Source organism: Panthera pardus, unplaced genomic scaffold, assembly GCF_024362965.1.
Source record: "Panthera pardus isolate Hobbes unplaced genomic scaffold, ASM2436296v1 HiC_scaffold_20, whole genome shotgun sequence".
Classification (NCBI taxonomy): Eukaryota; Metazoa; Chordata; class Mammalia; order Carnivora; family Felidae; genus Panthera; species Panthera pardus.
In genome coordinates, this window is record NW_026526766.1 from 39,213,699 (window position 1) to 39,236,861 (window position 23,163).

Consider the following 23,163-nt stretch of genomic DNA (forward strand, 5'->3'; position numbering starts at 1 on the left):
CACATGTGTGATCCACACGTGTACGTGCATACACACACACACACATACATTACACACAAACATATGGTTTGCAACCCAATACTGAAGATTATTTTTGTTCTTATATCACTGAGGACATATATTTTGCAAAGACCATCTTATGGGCAAAGCAAGGGAAGTGGTAAATGGTTGAGGACAGTGTTATGCAAATAGGATTCTAGGATTCTATGTATGAAGTGAATGCTCCTACCCCCTCTTTTTGTCCCCGCCCCTCTCCTGACCAACCAGATCCAAATAATCTTTACTGGCTGCCAAATTTCTCCTGGGAAATCAAGCAACTCCCTAGAATTGCAGTAATAAACGACAATTTCTTACCAAAACATGTGTAAAGTAACTACAGAATGAAGTATTCAACTCACAGAAAGGAGCTGCTAACACATGTAACATGGAAAAGAGCTGATAAAAGTCTCTTTGGTGCCATTCAATTATGGCATCAGCAGAGACACAAAAATCCTTCCAATTATTTCAGTGAAATCTTCATTTATTCATTATTTCAGAGGCTGAGCAAATGGTTTGTGTAAACATATCCTTCAGTAACACGCGCATGTTTATTTTAGCCATCTGAAGGCTTCTTCTATGTTTATATAAGCCATCAGACACATACAGCCACTCACTTGTGGCTTTGCTTCTCTTGAAAGGGGTGAAGGGAAAGAAGAGGGAATGAAACAATAAATCCAGTTTCTCTTTTGCATAAAGTACTCCCTCCAATGTTTTAAAATAACTTCTGTTTATATTATTCTTGGATTGTCCTTCAGCTTTCTTTTTCATTCAATTACATTGCTCTTTCATACTTGATAGTACAAGGCATGCTCTGGCTATAGTCTCAAGAAAGCAAGCCAGTTAGGGAGTTAACTGCTGTATTTGTTTATACCCACATAACTCACATATGCAACAGTGTCATTTGTCCACATCGGAGGACAAAGCACAGACACGACAGGACTCTTATGAACAGCTTAAGCAACTCCTCACCTATTACCCTCCCAAGAGCTGAGCCCCTCCTGACTCAAGAAATGAGTCCTTCACCAACAAACTTCACTCTGGGTTAACTGCAGTACCTGACCTTTGGGTTAGACAGAAAAAAATCACACTTTCAAGGTGCAAGCAACACACACACACACACACACACACACACACACACTTCACAAAATGCTAAGGTCAAAACAACAAAACACCTTCAGGGTAGCAACCTAATAAGTCTGTGAAAACTTTCCGATTGAGTCGCTTTGGTTCCTAAGGGAATGTTTATACATGGGGTTGGGGGCAGGACAAGGAGGGAGGAGGATAGGGGAAATCTTCCAGCTTGAATTACACGTGCAGGGCTCTCGGGCTCTCGCCTCACTGCCATTTTCAGTCGTGCAAAAGGAGCTGCCTTTGACATGGAAACACCTCCAGGGGAGGATTCATGTAAAGCAGAAAAGGAGGCCACTGTGGAGGAGTGGTGGGACCAAGAGAGTAATGGCGACAAACAACAATCACAACAAAATAAAACAAAGCAAAGGCCAAACACAAAGCAAAACCAAAACACCTTCTTTGCTTTGTCCTTTTCTAGTATAGAGTCTCCAGGGATCGCCTTGTGTTAAAACCAAAAATCAACAGCCACAGCAAAAATAACCTGATATTTTCTTTATGCCATTATGACAAAGGCAAATTATTTAATTCTCTGGTTGAACTGCTCTACATTCCTCAGATATTTTCTATTTAATCAGATCATTTTAAAGTTGTAGCAGTGCCTCGATGAGTTTAGATGTCTGTTATCCCCTTAAAAGTAGTAGTAATATTGCAGAAGTTTCTGATTTCCTTTTTTGATATCCTTTCTAAAAAATTTTTTTCATAAATGACCACAGAGTACAAACTATAAACCATGAATGAATTAAGAACGTGTTGTGCCACAGACATGGCTTATCTGTATTATCAAATATGGACTCTACTTAAGCCTATTTAAAAAAAGAAGAAACTATAACAGAGCAAAGCAAATTGCTGTCTTATTTGAGTATATTTATTGTAAACTGTATAATACTTAGATTCTAAGAACTGTGAGCACCTGAATCAGTCACACAGCCTTTGGGACAGCGTACCATAGAGATTCAATAAACACCTGTTGAATGTACGAACGTGATGCCTGCCATTATCAATTATGGGCCTTCTGAATCACGATAAAAAGGGAACAAGCCGAAAGCTACCTTTTTAAAGCTCTTTGAAGGATTAAAGCCAGTCTATATATCATACCAATTAACCAAAAAAAAATACTATCTTTGAGGGGGGAAGAAAAAAATCTTAACAAAATGAATTCTAAATTTCTTTCTGACTTCTTATAACTTGAAGCTGATTACCACACCAATTTTTCAACAAGAAGGGGTTCTGTAACATGAACAATGGTCTCCTAAGCTGGGTTTAGTCATTGTATTAATCCACTCTGATACATAGGGTGATTCGTTGTCCACTCACCTTTTCCTTTTCTGGGATGTCAATTTTTGATTCAAAACATTACTAGGAACCCGGTGCAGTTATATGTCAAATAACCAATAACTGATACCTTTATTTGGCTTTCATGTACTTTATAAAGGTACTATCCTATTTTAGATAAGTAAATGTCAATCAGTAATCATAGATTTAGAGGTTCACACAGGTATAGCCACATTTAAAGACATGAGTACACTCCATCTGACGTGCAATTCTTATAAATACGGTAACATTTGTACACAGACATGGTTTTTATGCTCACTGACATGGAGACCACGGACTATGAGAAAGTTATTTAATAAAATTAAATCCAAACATGGTGTTATCAAATCCGATTAAATTAATTTAAAACCAATTAAGACTATTTAAATAGGACATTTTCATGGGATTTAATTCATATTCTTTTTAAGACTATTTAAACAATATGTTCTCCTTGTGCTTAATTTCTTTTTTATAAGTATATATTGTATTTTTTTTCCAAATGGAGGGATTATATAAGCTTCTTGGGGAAAAAAATGAAAATATGTAAAAATGAATACCTTTTGAAGTGGATGTATACCAATCTTTAAGAAGAGGAAAAGTCAGATCGTATTCATTTTAGGAAATGCATTAATAAAAACTCATGAAGTTTTAAAAACTGAATCCAACTAGCTGTCTCGGTTTTCACCAGAGGAAAAGTGGACGTTCTGTAAATTCCATTCTTTTAAATTCTCCTTTTCAGCAGCTTCTGTCACGTGAAATGGAGTTCGGCAGTCCACTTACAACTGATTTTTGAGTACGTACTTTTACGATACAGCATCAGACTCATAGCAGTGTTGGAAAATTACGTTGGCTCTGCATTTGGTGAACTCCTTATGGGACTCCCTCACGCTCTTCTAGAAATTTTTATCTCTTATTACACATGATTATACCACGAATTTTAATTATTTAATTTGCCAATTTGACACAATTCGTTCTTTATTAACATAATACATAAGAAGCTGACTCAGCACTACCTTCCAAAACCAATACACGAGATATATCGAAACTAATTTTGAAGATGAAACTGGTTTTAGGATCATTTCCTCAGCCAACCAAACAAATTCAGTTCTCAATGGTTCATATCAATGAACAGAGGTTAAAAACTTCATTTAAACCAAATTCCTTCTTTAGCTGTTGATTTCAACAATCGTCTGACTCCAACATTAACGAACGCCGCTGATAACAGTTAAGTCAACTAATTTGGAAATTTTCTTCTAGCTTTTCCCCTCCAACAGGGGGATAACTGACTAGTAAAATGGTTTAAAGTTAGCAGTAAAGGAAAGAGCTGAAATGAGAAGAACCCATAATGTGAAAAACCCAATGCTTTATTAGACCTCAAATAGCTGAGAAGTCTTCCCTCAAACTATGATTTCATTTTTTTTAGGTCCTGAAATGTTAGGTGTCAAATCTTCTCCCCGCCCCCTCCCCAAATTATAAATTGTTGAAAACATTTGACAGCAGTTGGAAATTCCAATGATCAGTGAGCAGATGTTATAGTCCCAAATTAATTTGAAGTTGCATTGACAAAAGAAATACAGGAGGAGAGTAGGGAAAGAGCGGTGGGATAGCCCAGACAACTACATGTTTAACATATATTTTCTGTAAAGCTGGTTAAAAACAAACACTATAGCTCATGTAACTTTTAGGTGTAAGTGTAGGGTTGGAAATAATTAAAATGTTACCTTTGCCAAGTAATTCCCAATGTATCCTCACTGGTACTGGGGTATAAATGCCTGCCGTTTTGATTCATGGTCCAGTCACAAATCCTCAGCTGTCAATTGAAACCTAGCAGTCAGATATGGATCGAGCAGTTCTACAGTTTTTAGTATTTAAATGAATACATGCAAACCAGTACTGTACATGGCATTAACCTTACTTTCCCAAGAGGCAGCTTAAAGGAAAACAAAAACAAAAACAAAAACAAAAGCAAAAGAAAAACCTTACTCTGCAAAGCAAAATTCCTAGACACTCTTTTTAGAAAACTCTACTGCAATAGGCCACTCTATTAATTAAAGCATACAAGAGAAACGAGTGCTTAGAACATAACAATTAGCCATTATTAGAGTACAAGTTGAGCTGAAATAAAAGCAAACGTTAATATTCAATAGAGAGATATATTTTAGGAAGAAAACGAAAAAAAAGCTTTTTTTATGCAACATACCAAATAATCCGCACTGAGTAAAATAATCAATAACTTTAAGCATGCAGTTTGCAAAACACAGAAGACATGCAGTTTAGAGGAGTAAAGGTCCCACCTTATACATTCTCCCTAGCTTATGCTTAGAAGCATCAAGGTATTCCCTTCTAGATGTTTCCTAATTTTGCTGCAGTCAAAGTGGCACTGTTTAGAAGGAGTTGATGAGGATTTCTACTTTGATTTTAAACTCAGAGTAATGGCATTTAAAATACTTTACCACATCTGAATAGAGCCAGGAATGCACTGAGTACAAGCTGAAACAAATTCTTCCCAGATCTTGGAATCATCAGCTCTGCCCTTCGGAAGAGGGTTCGAGTAACCCTATCCAGCTCTGTTTGGTTCACAGCTGCCCTACGGTGCTAGCAGATTTATTGAAAAGATATATTGCTTATTTGTATGCCTATGAAAGTAAACTTATCTGGCTTTGGCCGGGGGGAAACCCCACTAGAAAATCATGGTTTGTATCGTTAGATAGCCTTGCTGTGAATTAACTGCATCTTGCATTGAAAAGATGTCTTATTCAGAGCAACCCACTGCACCTTGTTTGCTGTGTTTCAGTGAGGATTTCCACAAGGTGATGATTGCAGCCAAAGTGCCTTTAAACTCCTGATAAATTATTGTAATCCTTTCTGATAATGCTATGGCTTAAAAAAATGGCTATTAAGAGCCTTTACTGTTCCTGTTAGACCAATGAGGTTCTACACATTGTGAGTAATAGTGATTCTGGAGTTTTAGAATAATTGTTTTGCACCCTTTTCTACAGGTCTATGAGTCTCCAAATATACCATCTAAAATTTCCAAAACACATGTTTTCATTATATTGATATTTTAGGTGAAAGCAATTTTATAAAGAACTGAAAAAATTCCCTTAAGATAAGTAGGTAGGTAGGTAGGCAGGTAGGTCGGTAGATAGATGGCCAGGCAAACAGATTGATAGGATGTGCGGATTCTTCTCACAATGTACTCATAAAGGAGCCATAAACCGGTAAAGAAATTAAATTAGAATGAAAAATATTCTTAAAATGGACCATAATACTTGCATAATAGGGAAAATGTATGCTTGATTAGTCTTAAAACCAAACAGATAACAAACTTTATGGCAAGATTTTTTTTTAAGTGCTCCACATGAATCATCTAATCAGAAATGCAGTGTGATGGGGCAATCTGTTTTTTTACAGTAACAGTAAGCCTATTGTCTCTTTCAAAATGCATTTTCTTAAAGCAGTACTATGAAAAAGATCTAAAAACAGCTAAAAAAAAAAAAAACCTTGACTTTGTGTCAAGATTACCTTAGGGACCACTTATTGATTCTACTCTAGTCAGTGAAATTCCTAGTTTTTAGTCAATTAAACATTCTCAAGAATGGAGGAGTATATTCAGGCAGAGCTCATGGTAATTCTGCTAACTTCAGGTGAGTTTCTGTGGGGCTCGCAGCCTAGGTTGCAGAAATCTTCAGAAAAAGATGCTTTTATGACGCCAGGAGAACCTAAATATTACTCACTGATTAACTGACTTGTCTCACAAGCAATGACAGGAACACTGTGTCTCTTTGGAAGGATGTGTTGTAAACTGCTTAGTTTTTTGTTGTTCGTGTTGCTAATGTTTTGTTTATTTGTTTGTTTACCACCCTAACAAATGTCAAGGGGGCTATCTTTGGCCACATTTGTAACATTTAAAATCAATGTATTTGGGGGCTTTTCTTTCCTAAGAGTAGTCCCAAAGGGGTTAAACCTGACCATAGCTATTTACTTTCATCCATACGTAAGATAAATTCAATAGGGTTAATTTTTTTTCAAAACAGAAAATATGATGAAATACATACAAAACAATCACTAGACATAGTAGTTAGCAATGATTTAGATGCCAAAAAAATTGTCAGGATATTAATTAGTATTAAATTAATTTCCTCTCGGTTACTGAGAACGAAAAATATAAATTAGATTTATTTATTAGTTCTTTAGATTGTGGGGTAGCATTATCAACATTTCCAAAAATTTCTGAGGAGACCTGTTTATACATGCTTATGTGTTATAAATTACTTAAACCAGGTGACTTAAGCAAGACCCTCACTCTTTATGTTTTTTTAATTTATTAATTAACCTTCTTTTGCATAAAGCATCTTTGAATTAATGAACTTCCTGACGAAGTGAAATTTTAATTTTAAAGGTGATGGTGTGGCAGGGGAAACAACTGAATAATTAAACTAGAAATCACTCTTCACTCTTATTCCTAATAAGATCAATTACTAAGACTCTGTTTGAGGAAGATAGTTCTGACTCAGCAAATTTTGAATAGAATCTCGGGGATAAAAAGTTAACACTAGGTGTATTACGCTTCTTTTGGGGGCATGTTAAATGTTCTTAGTATAAGTCACTATTCCCAACAGCAAAAACTCGTTACATTATGTTCTAAATAAATTTACAATAACAGGTGATAGTGTTATTTGAGGTTGGGGTGATGATTCCTCAATTTCTGTCATGTGAAAGAGTCACTGTTATATAATGTAGCTATCAATTCTCTTTAAATTAAATTTGAAGACTTTAATTTCAAGTAGTACATAGGGTTCAATAACACTGTAATGGTTTTTCCAAGTATTTTCGTCAAAAAAAAAAAAAAAAAAGGAAATTACTTGTTTCCTCCAATAGTAATCAAATAGAAAACACTAGGTACAGATTAGTTCAAATATTTAGTCTGTAAGAGTTGTGTGTTTGAATGGAGGTGGAGAGCAATTCCTATTTTTGTAACATTATAGTCTTTAACAGACCTGAGCATATGCATATCCTTATAGAAATGCACACTCCCATAAATAATTTTAATCCTTTAATTTTATGCATCTATCACAATGAAATTAGACTGTCTAGAAAACTGAGGTAAAATTTACATTAAAACAATTATGCCCAGAATTCCAAGAGCAAGCAAAAGGTGAAGTAAGGAAGTAAGATTGTCCTCCAGGAAAGCTATGAGTAAAGGGTTACCTACGTAACAAGTAAGGAAGAAGTGAAGGTCAAGTTTTCCTGCCTATGTTCTTAGAATGGCATTCTCTCAAGACTCTGGAATGAGAACCTTGTTCCTTGCCTACAAGGATGGGTTCAAGCAGTTTCCCTCAAAAATCTACATAAGAAAAAAACACCTAAGAGTTGGGTCATTATCCCTTCCTGCGCTATACCCACATTAGTCATAGGTAGCTGACAGCTATAAAGAATCAATATTGCTTGTGATTTCAGAGTTAAGATTTTGTTTATTCAAATGAGGGCCCTCCATTGTTATTAACAGGGGCTTTTGTTAAATGCTTAGCAATTAGCTTTGGGAACAAAAGAAAGAAGGTAAGCAAAACGTTCTATTTTGCTAGACTCAGCAAACAGGCCGATGTACTAACAGTCCCTCATGATGACAACAGCTCTCAGTTGAACCAATAAACCATTAAACTGTAAACAGAATAATCAACACAGGCAAATTTACCTTCTCACTTTTTTTTTTTTTTTTTTAAGTTTACAGTGACCCTCAAGGGAATATCTTGAAAGGTGTGTTTTACGTTCTTAGGGTTTTTTGTTTTGTTTTGTTTTTGTTTTAATTTCTACAGATAGCCTCAAGGAAACAGACTTTTGGGGGTAAAGGTGCTTTTGAGGGGATGCTTAAAAGATAAACAATCCAATGTTCAAACTTTCCTCTAACTCTCAGATTAGTAGAGTTTTATTTTATTGCTTTTATTAATTACTCACCATGGAGCAAATAAAACGGCCTCTAAATGAACAAGCAGAACGTTCAGAATAAAATTGTTATATGTAAAACATATAACACATTTTTTAAAAAAAAGAGATTCAAGATCATCCTGGTACCTTAAAGTTACTTCTAATGTCAATTTCTGGAACCCATGCTTCTTGATATTTAATTTAGCTAGCGCAGTAGAATTACATTAAATGGGTGTGCATAGCCCATGGACTACATAAACGTAACTGACCATAAATCCTAAGTATTAGCAAATGAAGAGGTTTCTTTTTTTTTTCACATGGAGACTAGTTTAACTTGTAAAATGTAAGGTTTCAAGGGAACTCAGAGATTGTGAAGTTCAACCCCTTCATTTTCCTTTCCAAGATAAAGATACAGGACAGTCAAGTTTATGGACTCGTCCAAGATCAGACATGCCCTGTTTGTGTCAACACTACAGCCAAACCTCCGGACTCCTAATCCCTGGTTCTCACCAAAGATACTGATTTGCTTACCACTGTTCTTTTCCTACCCTATGCTTCATGTGCCCCCCACCCCACCAAGAATAAAGGCTAAAATGGCGATAATTATAACCTTCAGAATCTCCTCTACTTCCTTGATTCAACTTGGATCTTTTAAAGTAAATATTTTCAGAGGACAAGATAATTTTTCCCTTGTGATCTTGTTGATCGAGATGTAAGGCTACGGTAAACATAATTTTATTTTTACATTAATTAGTTTATCTAGAATTTGATAAATACTGAAAGTGAGTGAATAAATAAATGAAGGCATGATAAAGCAGACCACGGGAGGTTTTTTTTAAAAGCATAAGAACTAGCCAAAAGGCTAAACATTTGCATAGCCGTTATTTTGACTGAAACTTCCTTTAAATGTGTTTCCTTTCCAGCTAGCATATGTGAAGAGTGACCTCTTATCCATTTACATACCTACCCAGAAGTCATGTGATAGGGTTTTACGTCAAGCTGTCAATTATGATAACAGACACAATAAGAACAGCCACAAGTTGTTGATAGCCTGCTTCCTGACTTTATTGAAAAGTTTGTTGATAGTCTGCTAGTGTCCTTTCGATTGCTTGCCTCTAATAAAAGACTACCTTTCCAGTGGTCTCAAGGTACCTAGCTTTGGCTTTGCCATTTGCCAGGACAAACGTTGCAAAGATATTTCAATTAATATCTTAATTTAAAAAAAAAAAAATTCCTACAGAGGCAATTTCTTAGGAAGGCCATTTGGTGCAACGGAAATTTTCAGCGTAATGAAAAGCACTTCCAAATTCCAGTTTGAAAATTATACCAGGGAAAGCGTTGAAAATATTTTGATATAAGGTAGCCCAGTGATTGAAATGGAAATGATAGCATGCAAGAGATGTAACATGCTGAAGCTCAGGCACCGATAAAATCCATGCAGTTGTGTACATAATGCAGGGACCTGAGCTGATCAGGCCATTCATTCATGAGCTCTAATGATAAGTAGTGTACATATAATCAGGAGATTATAATTTTGAGACTATGAAAATAAGTCTTACATCTTATAAACTAGAGCTCGTGTGACGTTGTCGTCTCCCTTTCGGAAGGCAAAAGTGACCTCCCACTTATGGCATCAAAAACCTCAAATCTGTACCAGGTTCATATGCTTTTCAATACCTGGTTCGATTAGTAATCTTTTACTTCTGAACAAGAAGCTTCTTAGCTACAAACTTTTATTTCCCACTTGCAGTGAGATTTTTTTTATATGTTGTACTAACGTGTAACAGTGAAGGTTCATATTTTTATTATAACCTTGCACTCAAATACAATGGTGAAAATCAAGTTGACTAGACCCTCTTTTATCACGCAACTTCCAATAAGAGCAAAGAAAGAAGGCCTACAATTTTAACAGATTCATTATGAGGTTGACCAGATAAGGTACTGGTGCTAATTCGAGCAAGCCGCCTCCTGTTCGCCACTCATACTAAAATTGTTAGCGTGGATTATAAAATAATTTCTGGGAAGTCCAACGCTCTGCCATGTAGTTCCCATTCTCTCAGCTACAAAACTTGGGACATGTGGGTCCCCTCACTGCCTATCACAGGGAACGTGCACAGTGTGCTCGCAGCACGAGGAAGAGAAACACTGCATTTTACTAAGCTTCTGTGAAGTTAAGTCAGCGTGGAGATCCTGGACACTTCTGAAAAAGGTCCAAATCATAAAAAGACATTTCTCAGGAAAGACCAAAGAGTTCAGTTTGCCAAAGCAGGACCCAGGGGTTCCTCAAGCCACCACACCACCTTCCCATAGAAAAGTCAAAGAAAAATGAAGCTCCAGTTGATGTCTGCTTTTAAGACCTCCCCAAGCCAACAGTGAACGCAGGAACGAAGCCAATCATCCCAGAGACAGTCTAGTTCCAGACCCTGAACAACGCGACACACAGGATTATGTTAGGAGATAAAGGAAAAATTCAAGTCCTGATCAGCTGGCATGAGCTGATGATTATAATTAGAGGATTGTTTGTCAGGGCAAATGATCAACTCGTTTACGTGAATCTTTTTGAAATAGTCTTCATGATTACGGATTATTTTTTGGATTCAAATGAGATATCATATTTACAATGATAGGTGAAATTCTCGTGTCAGGAAAAAAAAACACGAGTATTTCAAGGCAGTTAGCAACCGACATTAATCAGTAATAACCATTTTAAGGAGCACTGAGGTATAGCATTACTAACAACAGCTGTATGTGTACCAAGTTAATGGGTACAAAAGTATATGCTTTTGTGCTTCTAGTATTCAGATTTGCCAATATGGATGTATTACTCTTACAAGTGGAATATTGGGTTAATTTTAATATTTGCCATCTCAATTTAAGAACGCCAGTATCCCTGTGTGTTTGAAATGACTATATTGAAAGGTCTCCTTTATTGTCATTTTGTGGAAAGATTATTTATAAGATAGTCAAAATTATTCAACAATCTTAAATTTATTGTTAACCCTAATTTATGTAGGCTATATTAAAGTTCTTTTGTGAGAAAAAAATAGCATTGCACAATGCACATCAATACTTTTCATAACCTAAAAGGATAAATCTTTATAAAGAGGCCGCCAATAAACTGAAGAATGTACCTGGTGACAATATTTATTCTTAAGGGGTCATGTATATTAAAGGCTATGGGGAATGTTTAAAAGAACTCTCTCAGACTAAATCCATTGCCTTTCTAATTTTGAATTTCTCCTAGCTAATATAAAATGATTGATTACCTTTATTTCATGTACCCCTTGATTTTCCTTTTCATTCATCATTGAGTGCTTTAAACCAAATGCATTTAGAACCTGCTGCTACAAGAGTGGTCTCTTTTAAATCTTTGTAAAGTAATGAAAGGACACAGTAAATCAATCTCATTTCTGCTGTAGGAAAGCATAACCTTTACTCTACTGAAGTCATTTAAAGTATTTCTGTCCCTCTGTTCCTAGATAGTAAGCCTAAAACTTCATCTCAGTGATTCTTTCAAAATTTAAAAGCAGAAAAGTAATAATCTCTTAACTGGAACCTTACTTTAGTAATATTCGTGGATAGTATGAGATGCATATACATTCATTTTCCGCATGCCTCAAAACTGTAGCTCATTATAAATTTGCCATATTGGGCTTCTTCATGTCAAAAAGTAGCACTCTTTCATCATCTACAGGACAAATTATCCGTCTGCATGGTAAATGCAGATTCTAAATAGAATTGAACATTTCATTTTTAGCTCTGACCCTTCTATAGTTTTTTTTTTCTTCCGAGGATCTATACACATCGTACGTTCCATAAATATCAACCGCATTTGACCAAACAAATCATATTTCTATTGTAAGAGGTCTTCACTTGACATTGCCCACTTAAATAAGAAATGGTGGTCTTTAATAACAAAAGTTGGTAGTTCTGGAACTCGCGTATATGTATTTTCAATTAAAATGTGCCCAGATCTCCATCTACATTAAGACTCATACCTTCCTGATGCCTGCCAAGTGTTCTCGATTCATCCTCGGATATGCGAAAGACAAAGTGAATTTTACATGATGGACTTTTGTGATCATAATTACCTGAGCCTCTAAAGTTAGTCATCTGTGGTAAATAAAAGAAATTAAAGCTGCCACAGGTTAGCACAGCGGGATGGGAAGATTGCTTCTAAATACGTGGAATTGGATATAGTCTAAATGTGTTTGGGGCTAAAGGAGGCATGTTTCTATGAATTAAAAATTAACTGGAAAGTAGAGATGTGTCATAAAGAATAATGCAAATCCCATGATGAAGATATTTCTGAAAATATGTGGAATGATTTTGAAAAGAACAAGTTTCTAAACCTATAAATCCTACATGTTTTTTTTTAATAAACACAGTGAACATACACATTTGTCAAATAGAACCATATTATAGTAATTATAACACATTTCATATTATAGCAATTTTAGAGGTGAAAAAAAGCAACATTCCAGAGAATTATGTTGAAAAGCCAATGGCTGGCAAAACCACTAATTATTATTTGGTATTTTCATAACTGTGTACAGATGTTTTCAGTTAGTTCTCACTCTTTTGTTTGGTTTTGCTTTTTAAAAATCTGGCGCGATGTCAAGTATCTTGACTAAGCTATCATCTTTATGATTTTCTCTGAACTCCGCAGGTGGTGACCTTTGATATACGTGGTCTGCTACCTTGGTCCTCAACTGGGCAGGACTTGGGAATTTCGCATGAAGCACAGCTAAGAGAGAGCACAAGCTAGGTGGGCACGTCCGGAACAAAGGGAAGCAGGCAAGAGGCCCTGGTGAGGCTTACTACCTACCTAACGACACAGACAAATGCACCTACAACCTATGAACGAAGAGCAGGTAAGCTTACACCAGCTCCTTCTTATTCACGATAGCCTATTTTTCCCTACTTAATATTTTGCACACTGTTAATTTCAAACTGCTCTGCTATCAGAACTTGAGAGCAGCAAACATATGCATCATAAAATATATCTAAATTCCAAAGTGTTTAGAGTTATTTCTGTCGTCCTGTAACTAGAATCATGGGATTTCTGTATTGGTATGTTCCATGCCTTTGACTGTGGCTAATTTGTTTAGAAGCCACCATTAATCCTGGCTGTATATTTTCACAGTTTGGGTAAACACTTCATTTGCATTAAATTTACAGCATTAATGAGATGTGAAATTTAAAATGCTACTTGAAACATAAATGATGTAAGAAAGCAGAACAACAAAAAAGTGTTTTATCACATCTGAAATCAGTAAGCCAATTTAAGCCTATTAAAATAGGAATGATGTGTCACCCGAGGTTTTAGCTTCATAACTCATCCTCTTGGACTAAAAGTCCAAAATGAGGAGTAAAAACATCTGGAAACTATGAAAGAGCTCAAAAACACAAATTATGTCCTGCTTCTACTCTAATGGGCTTTTAAATCAGTTTTCAATTTTTGTCTTTGGAAGCTATAGGCTAGTAAGTTCTCAACAGCCAATAAGACTGAGAAAAATCCCCTGGCCGAGACCCTGGTTACTCATGGATGTTATCGATCTAGGCCACAGAGGTGGAAAAAGTCTTGAGCCAATTTGAGAAACCCTGTTTAGAGAGGCAAGAAACAAAGGATAAATGAGAAAATATTCTGGAAAATGAAATGATCAGTTTCTTTCCCAGAAGCCCCCGGGAGCCCCGTTCTGAGTCCAGATCTGAGAGGCAGCATGGAGAGAGCACCAATGCGAAAGCGTGGCTACACCATCACACCTGGGTGAAACTTGCCCACCTGTTGCTGATGTAGGAAGGATGGGTCTCTTGGGCTTAGTCCCACATATCGATTGGCTTGAGATGTGCCTGAGGCTGTGTAGGCTGATTAAGGAAGAACAAAAACAAAGATAAAAATTGTGAACTATCAGAATGAACACCCTGTCCATGTAAAAGAAACCCAGAGAGGCGGGATTTGCAACCAAAAAATAAAACAAATAAATAAAATAAAATAAAATAAAATAAAATAAAATAAAATAAAATAAAAGTGTCGCTATTTTTCTGTTCTTTTGTCTGAGTGAACACCAAGTAATACATAAAAGAAAGGGCAGTTGACCTCAAATCAGTTAGTTTTTCCCCCTCCCCAGAAATCTATCCAGTAAACCACATCTGACCTTTGGCAGTGGGTGTCTCACACTGACGTGCTCTGGTTATAGTCCCACGGGAGTACCAAGGGCTGGCTCTGTAGCAGGGCCCCTTTCCTACTTGTACTGTTTCACCAGATATTAGCTGTCTAACAATGGAATAATCGATGAGGGTCTGCGATTCTAAACGTAAAAGCAGACTGAAAGTCTGTCGGGAAAGAGTGAAAGCTTGTAATAATGGGATGTAAGCAGATGGGCTTGATGATACCGAATGAACAACGTCTTGCTAAAGAGAAAATCTAATATTACTAACATGAAGGAGAAGCCTATATTTATGATAGCACAGAGAGTGAATCAGGTCAGAACTTCAGTTAATGTGAAAATGACCTTAAGTGTCAGAGAAATGTTTTGGAAAAAAAAATTCTTTCTTTTTCATAAGCGCAAAGAGTCAATTTCTTGTGATTGGCCCAGGGAGGGAGTGGTGACATCTTTTAGATACTTGGCCACCAGGCGTTAAGTACATGTGGGGAATATTCCTTAAATTATTTTGATCTCACCTTGCAAGTACTTTTGGTACAGGTGCTTTTTGGTACAGAGTGAATTTTCCAAAGAAAACAGCTCCCTATTCCTAAAGATTTTTGTTTCTTTTCACAAGGAAAGGACTTTCCAGCACTAAGCAACCCCACTGCCTCATGCTGGAATAAACAGAAGAACTATATTTTCGCCATTTATGTTACATTTATAGGTCTGAAGAAAGCTAAAATGTTTGGCCGAACACCATCAGATTAATGAAAAATTGACATTAATTTTAAAAAGCCTTTTTTCTTTTAAGCCAAATATATTAATTCTGCCATGTCCATTTGAAGGGTTGCAGAATTTGATCCACTAAAGCTTTTTTAGGTCAACTTTTTAAAACAGTGAAGATGCTCACAATTCAGCTTTAATTACTCCTGAATAAAGGGCCCATACAAGGGCAGCCATAAGCAGCCAGTGGCCCTACTTGATGACCAGGCCTCTGGCATTCAACGCAAAGCATGGACAGCTGGAGAAGAGCCTCATAGAGGCTCAGAAAGCGATATTCCTTCTTTTCAACCATGAGAAGGAGGTTTCCTTCATCTATGTGTTTTCTTTAATTTCACTGACTTATCAGTTCAATGACCAATTTCTCATGATCTGTGTTGTCTCGGGAGCTGGAGCTACAAGTCTGTTTATAGGAAAGAAAAACAACTCACTAGATTTCTTTTATGTGGGAGTGGGAAATAAGCCGATACAGCCATCTTTATACAACCAAGATATACCTTCTGAATATTTTGTAATTTCATGAGTCAAATCAGATCCCTTTTGATCAACCTACAGGTGAGTATAAGAACAATTCATTAGCAAGCAGGCTAATAGCACTCCCATGGTGAGCTGTGATCCTTGGGGTCTGATCTTCCCTTGAAGGTCCTCTATTAATATCACTATAAGATTAGGTAAATGAAGTTTCTAGAACTCGGTTTGGATCATTTATCCTGTGATAGTCTTTCAAATGCTTTTCAAAAAAATCTTCTGGTTTTCATTTGCTTTTATTTAAATTGCTGACCTTGGTTTGCTCAAAGATGCCAACACATCCACTTTTAAAATCTGGATTGTGAGGGGCAAGTGGGTTGATGAGCACCGAGGAGGGCACCTGTTGGGATAAGCACTGGGTGTTGTATGGAAACCAATTTGACAATAAATTTCATAAGAAAAATAAAATAAGTACAAAATAAAATAAAATCTGGATGTCGTATTTTAGTGGCCGTAATGTACACAGCTAACCTTTGGAGCAAAAGAATTCTTAGTCCTCCTTGACTGGATTTCACCCATCTGTGCATTCAGGGAAGTGTTCCCTAGTGTAGGACCCTCTACCAACAAACCAGTTACAAACAATAAAGATTATGGATGGGAATTGCAAGCCTACATGGACAGATTAGGCTATGGGGCCTCATGAATTTTGAGAAAGAAATGCTGAATTCACTGTACACTCAAAGTATTGTCCATTTCTCTTGTAGGGTCCCTTTCTAGGTTTTCAGAAGCCGAAAAAAAAAAAAAAAAAAAAAAAAGAAAGAAAGAAAGAAAGAAAAAAAAACGAGAAGAAAACATCTTTCCAAAGCCTGAGAAAAGGAAGAGCCAGGGGTGTCTCTGTAATTCTGTAATTTTACTTAGACATTTCCAGAGCTTTTCAATTTTTTTTTTTTTTTTTTTTTTTTTTGCCCTAGGAAAGAAAATGGGACCTCTGAATTTCAGGTATTTAATGCATAATTGATGAGGAGTCTGCTAATTCCTCCTGACTGGAGCTTTATCTCTTCCACTTGACCAATCTGTACGTGCCAATTCCAGTTCCAGGGAGCCTGCAGTTTGAATGAAGCCAATTGAAAAACTGCGCGATAATTTCTTGTGTATTTATGAGTATTCGATACGAAGAAGCAAAGGAATCATTTGGTTTATTGGTAGGTTCGATGTAAGTTCACTGGATAAATCTCTGACATTTAAAATGTTATGGCCACGTTCAAAACCACAGTACCTGATGGACCATGATAGGCAAAAACGAAAACAAAAAACAAAAACAAAAATGAAAAAAAAAAACCAAAAAACAAAAAATGGCCGAAAGTGCAATTGGCTTATGTGTGCCTAATACTCAACTTTAAAATGTTATCTGCATCCAACATCGTGTAACTGTTTTTTGTCTTGTTTTGTTTTGTTTTGTTTTGCTTTGTTCTTGCAATGACATAGCCTATAGCGACGTAAACGGGCAATTATTTTACAGAGGCCCTGATTCGGACTGCCGTGTGAAGGGCATTGATTTCTATAGGAATGCTCCAATAAGTAACAATTATCTAATCTCTCTGGGTGACATAAAAACCTTGTACACTGAGTTATGTTATTCAGTGTATTTTCGATGTATACCTCGAACGAGCAGGCATGACATTATTTTTCTGACAACTGTTTATTCAACAAATGAGCTTCTCCCTTTTCAAATAGGATGGACTGCCTGAAATTTGATAAGAGAGAGCTTGTGAGAGCCAGGCCACATACATGCCTGCTAGTTCCACATAAATGAGAAATCTCCATCTGGTCTGAAAAGTTGCCGTGTTTCCCACCTTGGATCAGACATCCAACGGTGCCTTTGATGGACATTTCTCATTTCCTACAGAAATACTTACTGGTTGCTGTAGGTGAAGCTGCCTCACCTTCAGTGGATGTAGTGATGGGTTTAGTATCTGTCATGGTCAGGGTCACAGGTCGCACTGCACTGGGATGGGGAGAGGGTGCCAAGACAGGTGTGAAATGGCCAGGCACTTTCCCTACTACTTGACCACTGCTGTTAGGCTACAAAACAAAAACAGAATGGCGGGTGAAACAATCCAAAAGGCAGTCATCTTGTCCACCAACTTCCACTCAGCACCCTTGGCCACACGGACCCGGTACACTTGCTGTTAACCACCACACGCCTTCCCAAGTCGGAGTCAGAGAGACCAACCAATGGTTAGTAGTAAAAAGAGGCAGCAGCACTTAAAAGGAAGTTTCACCTTCAAAACACTTCGTACGGGTTAATTCATCTTTACAACACGCCTGAGAGCCAGGCGGAACTGATCCTTTCATTCAGTAGCACGGGCAAGACTCAGGCGGAGACTTACATGCTTAGCCCAAGACTAGAGTGTAAATAATTCCTGAGCTAGTGAGAATTTGAACCGTGCCTTCTTCTTCTCTGCCGTTCGTTTTCCGCGGTCAGTCAGTTTTGGCTTTCAGCACGCGATTTTCACCTAAGGATGCTATCACTGACCCAAGCAAGACAAGGATATCTAGGAGATCAAACACATCCAACTCAATAGTTTCCATTATTTATAGTCAAAGCCCACCTTCGGCATTCAAAACCTCTAGCTCTCCGTCACACACAAGTACGCTTGGACACACACACCAAGCAATTTAGGCTCTAGGATCTCCACTTAACTTTTGACGATTGACCCATACAAGCAGATAGAATGATATTTCAAGCATTTAAAACTTCAGATCCACACGATGTAAAAGGATGGACTAGGTCTGACCTCACAACTACAAATAAAAGATTTCCAAAGTCAATTAAAATGTGAAGGAAAGCAGAGGTCAATCAAATGTACTTTGTTACCTTAAGTTACTCCTCCCTTGCTGGGCATGGAGAGTTATGCAAAACATTATTGTTGACTTTTGTGGGAATCGGCTAAGAAAATCCCCCGGGGCAATGATAGAAAAGACAGGAATATCTGAGTGTTAGCCTCGGGTAAGAAAACAGTATCCATGGTAAGGAGACAAAATCCTAAGGGTACACTGTTTGAAAAAAAAATACTGGAATGTATTTTTCTAGACAGAGCATGCTATCCTTGATTACACCCATGTTGGAATTCTCCACTGCATGATGTACATAACAATTTGCCATGAGAGTATTCTCCACAAATATTTCGGCTCTCTGTGTTAAAGGTAAACAGTGCAATGAACGGAATAGTTATTTAATTCCCTGCACAGAAATCACCAGAAGACGTTTCTTTAGATAAAAAGATGAACAGCTAATAACACTTAAACACAGTCAATGAGACACATGCGCTAAGTCTTTGGTTAGGTTCCTCGGAGGCCACATTACTTATTCTGTAAAGAATAATGGACTTCTTGAATATCCTGACTATTCATCATGAGTAATTTTAAGTATTTAACTTTATGTCAGGAAAATTGACCAGCGTCTCCCCCACGGAAACCTACGAGAGAGTTTATGAGGGAGTTATATCTTTAAACTAATTTTATTTAAAATAATCCATTGAGTAGCATGACTGTCTCACTCAAATCGGTGCACCAGCGATGTAATTAATCTCCAAATTGCTGTGGGGAGGACAAGGCCTCTCAGTTGCCAGACTTAACAATCAAAATCAGCGCAGGGCCACAGGATATTTCAAAAGGAAGAGTGAACTACAGGTGAATGAGTCCTCATTCCGCCCCCCCCCGCCCCATTTTTAGGGCTAAACAGGTAAGTATCAAGAATCCTCTTTTGAAATGCACCTTAACTGGTTTTTGAGTTGGAGTTAAAAATCAAAGCAGGTATGAGGTGCCCATGAAAACAATTCGGTAATTTACTAGAGAGACAGATTTTTCCTTTCAAGGGGAAAAAGGCATTTTCTTTTAAAGCAGACCATCAGCTTCTGGTTATCTGAACACATTGCAAAAGACTGTTTTGAGTATCTGCCTCAAGAAAGAAGAAAGGTCTCTCTCTATCACTCGTGGTACATGCGGTAGTAAAGAGCGTTTCCATATTCTGTGTACCCCAAACAGTTTGCTGGGACCTACCTGAGAACACGGGATGGAAGAATGACAATAATGTCAAGAAAATGCTGCACGTGATGTGTTATTACCTCGCCGATTCTGCAAGCTTTGTCTACTGGAATGGAATCGACATGAACCAACAGACGTTTCACTCATTTAAAAACGACAAAAGTGACAAGTCCCAAGCCAATACAGACAACTCTTCTGGAATTCAGAGTCAGAATAGGAGGGTTATTCCTTTTTGGTCTTCCACTGGTTCAAACAGATGAAGCTGTACTACTATAAAGCGTCTCTTTTAAGACCGTTAGATGAACTTTCATACCACAGATAGGAAAAGAGAGACATCTCATTTGAAGATGAAGTTGAGCGGCATTAGGAAAGGATTACCCTACTTGCTCCTATTACATAAAATCCTGAGAGGGAAATTTTTTCTTTTTTTAAATTGAGATGAAAGTAAGATGCTTCTCTTAGAAGCTAGATCTTTACCTTAAAAATAGGAAGAAAAACAGAACAATATAGGCAGATTATCACCTAATATGCCCTCTTAACTTATAAAGAAATGGAAATATACCTAAAACAAGCACTGAATAATTAAAGAAATGCGTAACACTAAGGGCCTGATTTTAATTTGCATAATTTTTCCCCTAACAGTGCCTAATTAAGACATCAGTTAAAAAAAAAAATCCAATGGAACTCTAAGATTTTCCACACTGAATTAACGTTAAGGACTTTTAATGGATGTCTTAATTAGACTTTGTTATTCATGGAAATTCTACACAAATTAAAATCAGACCTTGTGTGCACTGTTCCCAGCTGAGTCTAGCAAAATGCTCTATGGAACTGAGACTCTTGAATCCACGATCTGACAGCAAATTTTATTTCTAAACTGATATATTAAGATCTACTGTTTTACTTAGTAATTATTATTATAGTCATTAAAAGTGCTATACCATTTGGACATTTTCTTCTAAAATACAAATGGCTTAATTACAAATTCAAAACTCAAGAACGGTGTGTTTACTTTAGTATTATGAGTCAACAGAACTACAAGCACAGGTAACTTTTTAAGTAACCAAAATGGTGCTGGCTATGTCGTTATTCAAAAAAAAAACATTCAGAAAAGACCATTTTCCTTCATTTTAACAATCACGACCAACATGATTCTTCCAGATCTTTTCTTTGTTAATTCTAAATTAATATGCACATACTATTTACTGGCATTTTAGTAACTGAACAGCATTAATGACAGAATGTTTATGACAATCTCTCAGCGCATTAAAAGGCATAATAAGGAGTGGGCAGGAGTCTTGGAGGGAAAGCAGCAATGCCAAATACCAGACCATAAGATCAGAACTACAGTACAGATTCTGGATATGATGATTTGTGCCGACTCTGGCACAAAGACTGTCTATTTGATAATGAAAAATCCTCTTATATCAAATCCCTGTGAAGTGACCTCTCCATAGAAGAAGCCACATGTTTAGGGAGTGAGAAAGGCACATGAGTCACTACACTTACACAATAAAAGTCCCTAAAACCACCGCACAATGTTAGAAAGAAAGAAAGAAAGAAAGAAAGAAAGGCAGAAAGAGAGAGAGAGAGAAAGAAAGAAAGAAGAAAGAAGAAAGAAGAAAGAAACAGAAAGAAAGAAAGAAAGAGAGAGAGAAAGAAAGAAAGAAGAGAAAGAAAGAAAGAAAGAAAAGGAAGAAAGAAAGAAAGAAAGAAAGAAAGAAAGAAAGAAAGAAAGAAAAAAGACACTTCTGGCAATGTCCCTGATTATTAAATGTAGTCATGTCTGTGCAAAGAATATTCAAGTAGTCGTCAAACACTAAAAAGGTTTACGTTACCAAAGCTTATTTTAATACCTAATAGTTGGTCTATAAATACAACTGTAAGTTCTTTTGTGTGTGTTTATTTTAGCGCATACCTCGCCCCTGCCTGAAATAAGCACTTTGTCTCTGTGTTAAAGCAGGTATTCCAGAGGTGTGAACTCCAGCTCAGAGCTTTTTTGTCAATGCACTCACTTTCTGCATCAACTTTCTTTGCAGTCAATGAAAATTCAAAAACATCAAACCAAAAACACCTTCATGAATGTGCCCCTTTGGGGCAATACACTTCCTACCTGTCATTCAGCCACCTTTAAATAAAAACTTATTGAGTCACCAAGACACTTCCTGAAGATGGATTTCAAAAGCTTGATGTTCTGCCAGACATAGTGTCTGAGTAAGCTTCACGCCTTAGAGTCAGACCTGTTCCATCTCCCTTAGGCTCTACGCTTATTTTCTCTCTCATTTTTACCTGGCTGGTTTGCGGACTGGATGGGTCATAAGAAGGTACATAGTTCTTCAGAGTATCCTGAGGATTCAGGTGGGGAGGATATCTGATTGTTGGATGAGAAAAGTAGCTCGATGGGGCTGGAGGAAGAATAGCTTGTGTTGGAAATGGCAACGGTGAGGGTGGAGGTGGAGTTCGAGTTGAGATGACTGTAGAAGATAGAAAAGGGGAGACGGACGTCAGCTGTGATGCCCACCGCTCCACCCGACCCTGAGAACCCTGTGAGACTGCGCCACTCCAGCTCTTCCCTTTTCCCCCACCATCTACCCAAACTCTCCTGCGGAGACAGCGAGTCTTTCGCTCTACGCTCCACACCGGCACCGAGAACACGCAGACCCTACCCCCCTCTAGGGGACCAGCAATCTTGCTTTCTAGATCTATGAACGAGGAGACGAGGAAGTTTCTGTTTTATAGGCAAAGCCAGTGCTTCATGAAACATGTCTTAAAGCAAAGTTATTTCCCATCCAGAATACGATCTTTGATCAGAAAGTCTTTGGGTCTTAAGTCCAGATCAACTCACAGCATTAATTAAAGGGCAGGGGCACCCACAGACTATCAGAATTCAAAACAGAAGTGTACTCCAATTCTAAATAAAGATCTTCCCTACACATCCTGGCAGGTGGTTGGTTAAAAGAGAAGCCAATAATTAGTAAGCAATAATGTCCTGAATAAGTACCTGATCATTGTATAAATGCTTATGAACATCTGAACACAGGGTCTGGTAATGCTTTCTCCTAATGAAAATGTTCCTTTCAAAACCAAAAGGGCTCTATTCTATAACTATTCTTCTTCCTACTCTAACTTTTTATTACATGTAGCTTAAAAGACATTATTAAGATAAGACCAAGAGTATAACCCACAGAAATGTGAATTTAAACTTTCATATAGGCACATTAACTTACCAATAAATCGCATATTTTATAAAGGGAAATAATATATAAAACATACGCAATGTAGGCGATGTTTAATTGTACTGTAATTTTTCAAC

At 37.1% G+C, this 23,163-nt stretch overlaps 1 protein-coding gene across 12 annotated transcripts in view; it reads right to left on the reverse strand.

Annotated features, from left to right (window-relative positions):
- NFIB (nuclear factor I B) overlaps positions 1-23,163 on the reverse strand; it is a 450,264-nt gene that overhangs the window by 16,944 nt on the left and 410,157 nt on the right. For 3 of the 12 annotated variants that reach the window (XM_019415476.2, XM_019415481.2, XM_019415483.2), the window contains exons 8-11: positions 22,140-22,324; positions 17,720-17,885; positions 14,192-14,274; positions 4,203-4,291 (exon numbers count right to left, since the gene is read on the reverse strand). In XM_019415476.2, the coding sequence (XP_019271021.1) occupies positions 4,203-4,291; positions 14,192-14,274; positions 17,720-17,885; positions 22,140-22,324 (523 nt within the window). Of the gene's footprint in view, positions 1-4,202; positions 4,292-14,191; positions 14,275-17,719; positions 17,886-22,139; positions 22,325-23,163 lie in introns of those variants that run through there. The other 9 variants (XM_019415480.2, XM_019415482.2, XM_019415486.2 and 6 more) reach the window with 7 other exon arrangements.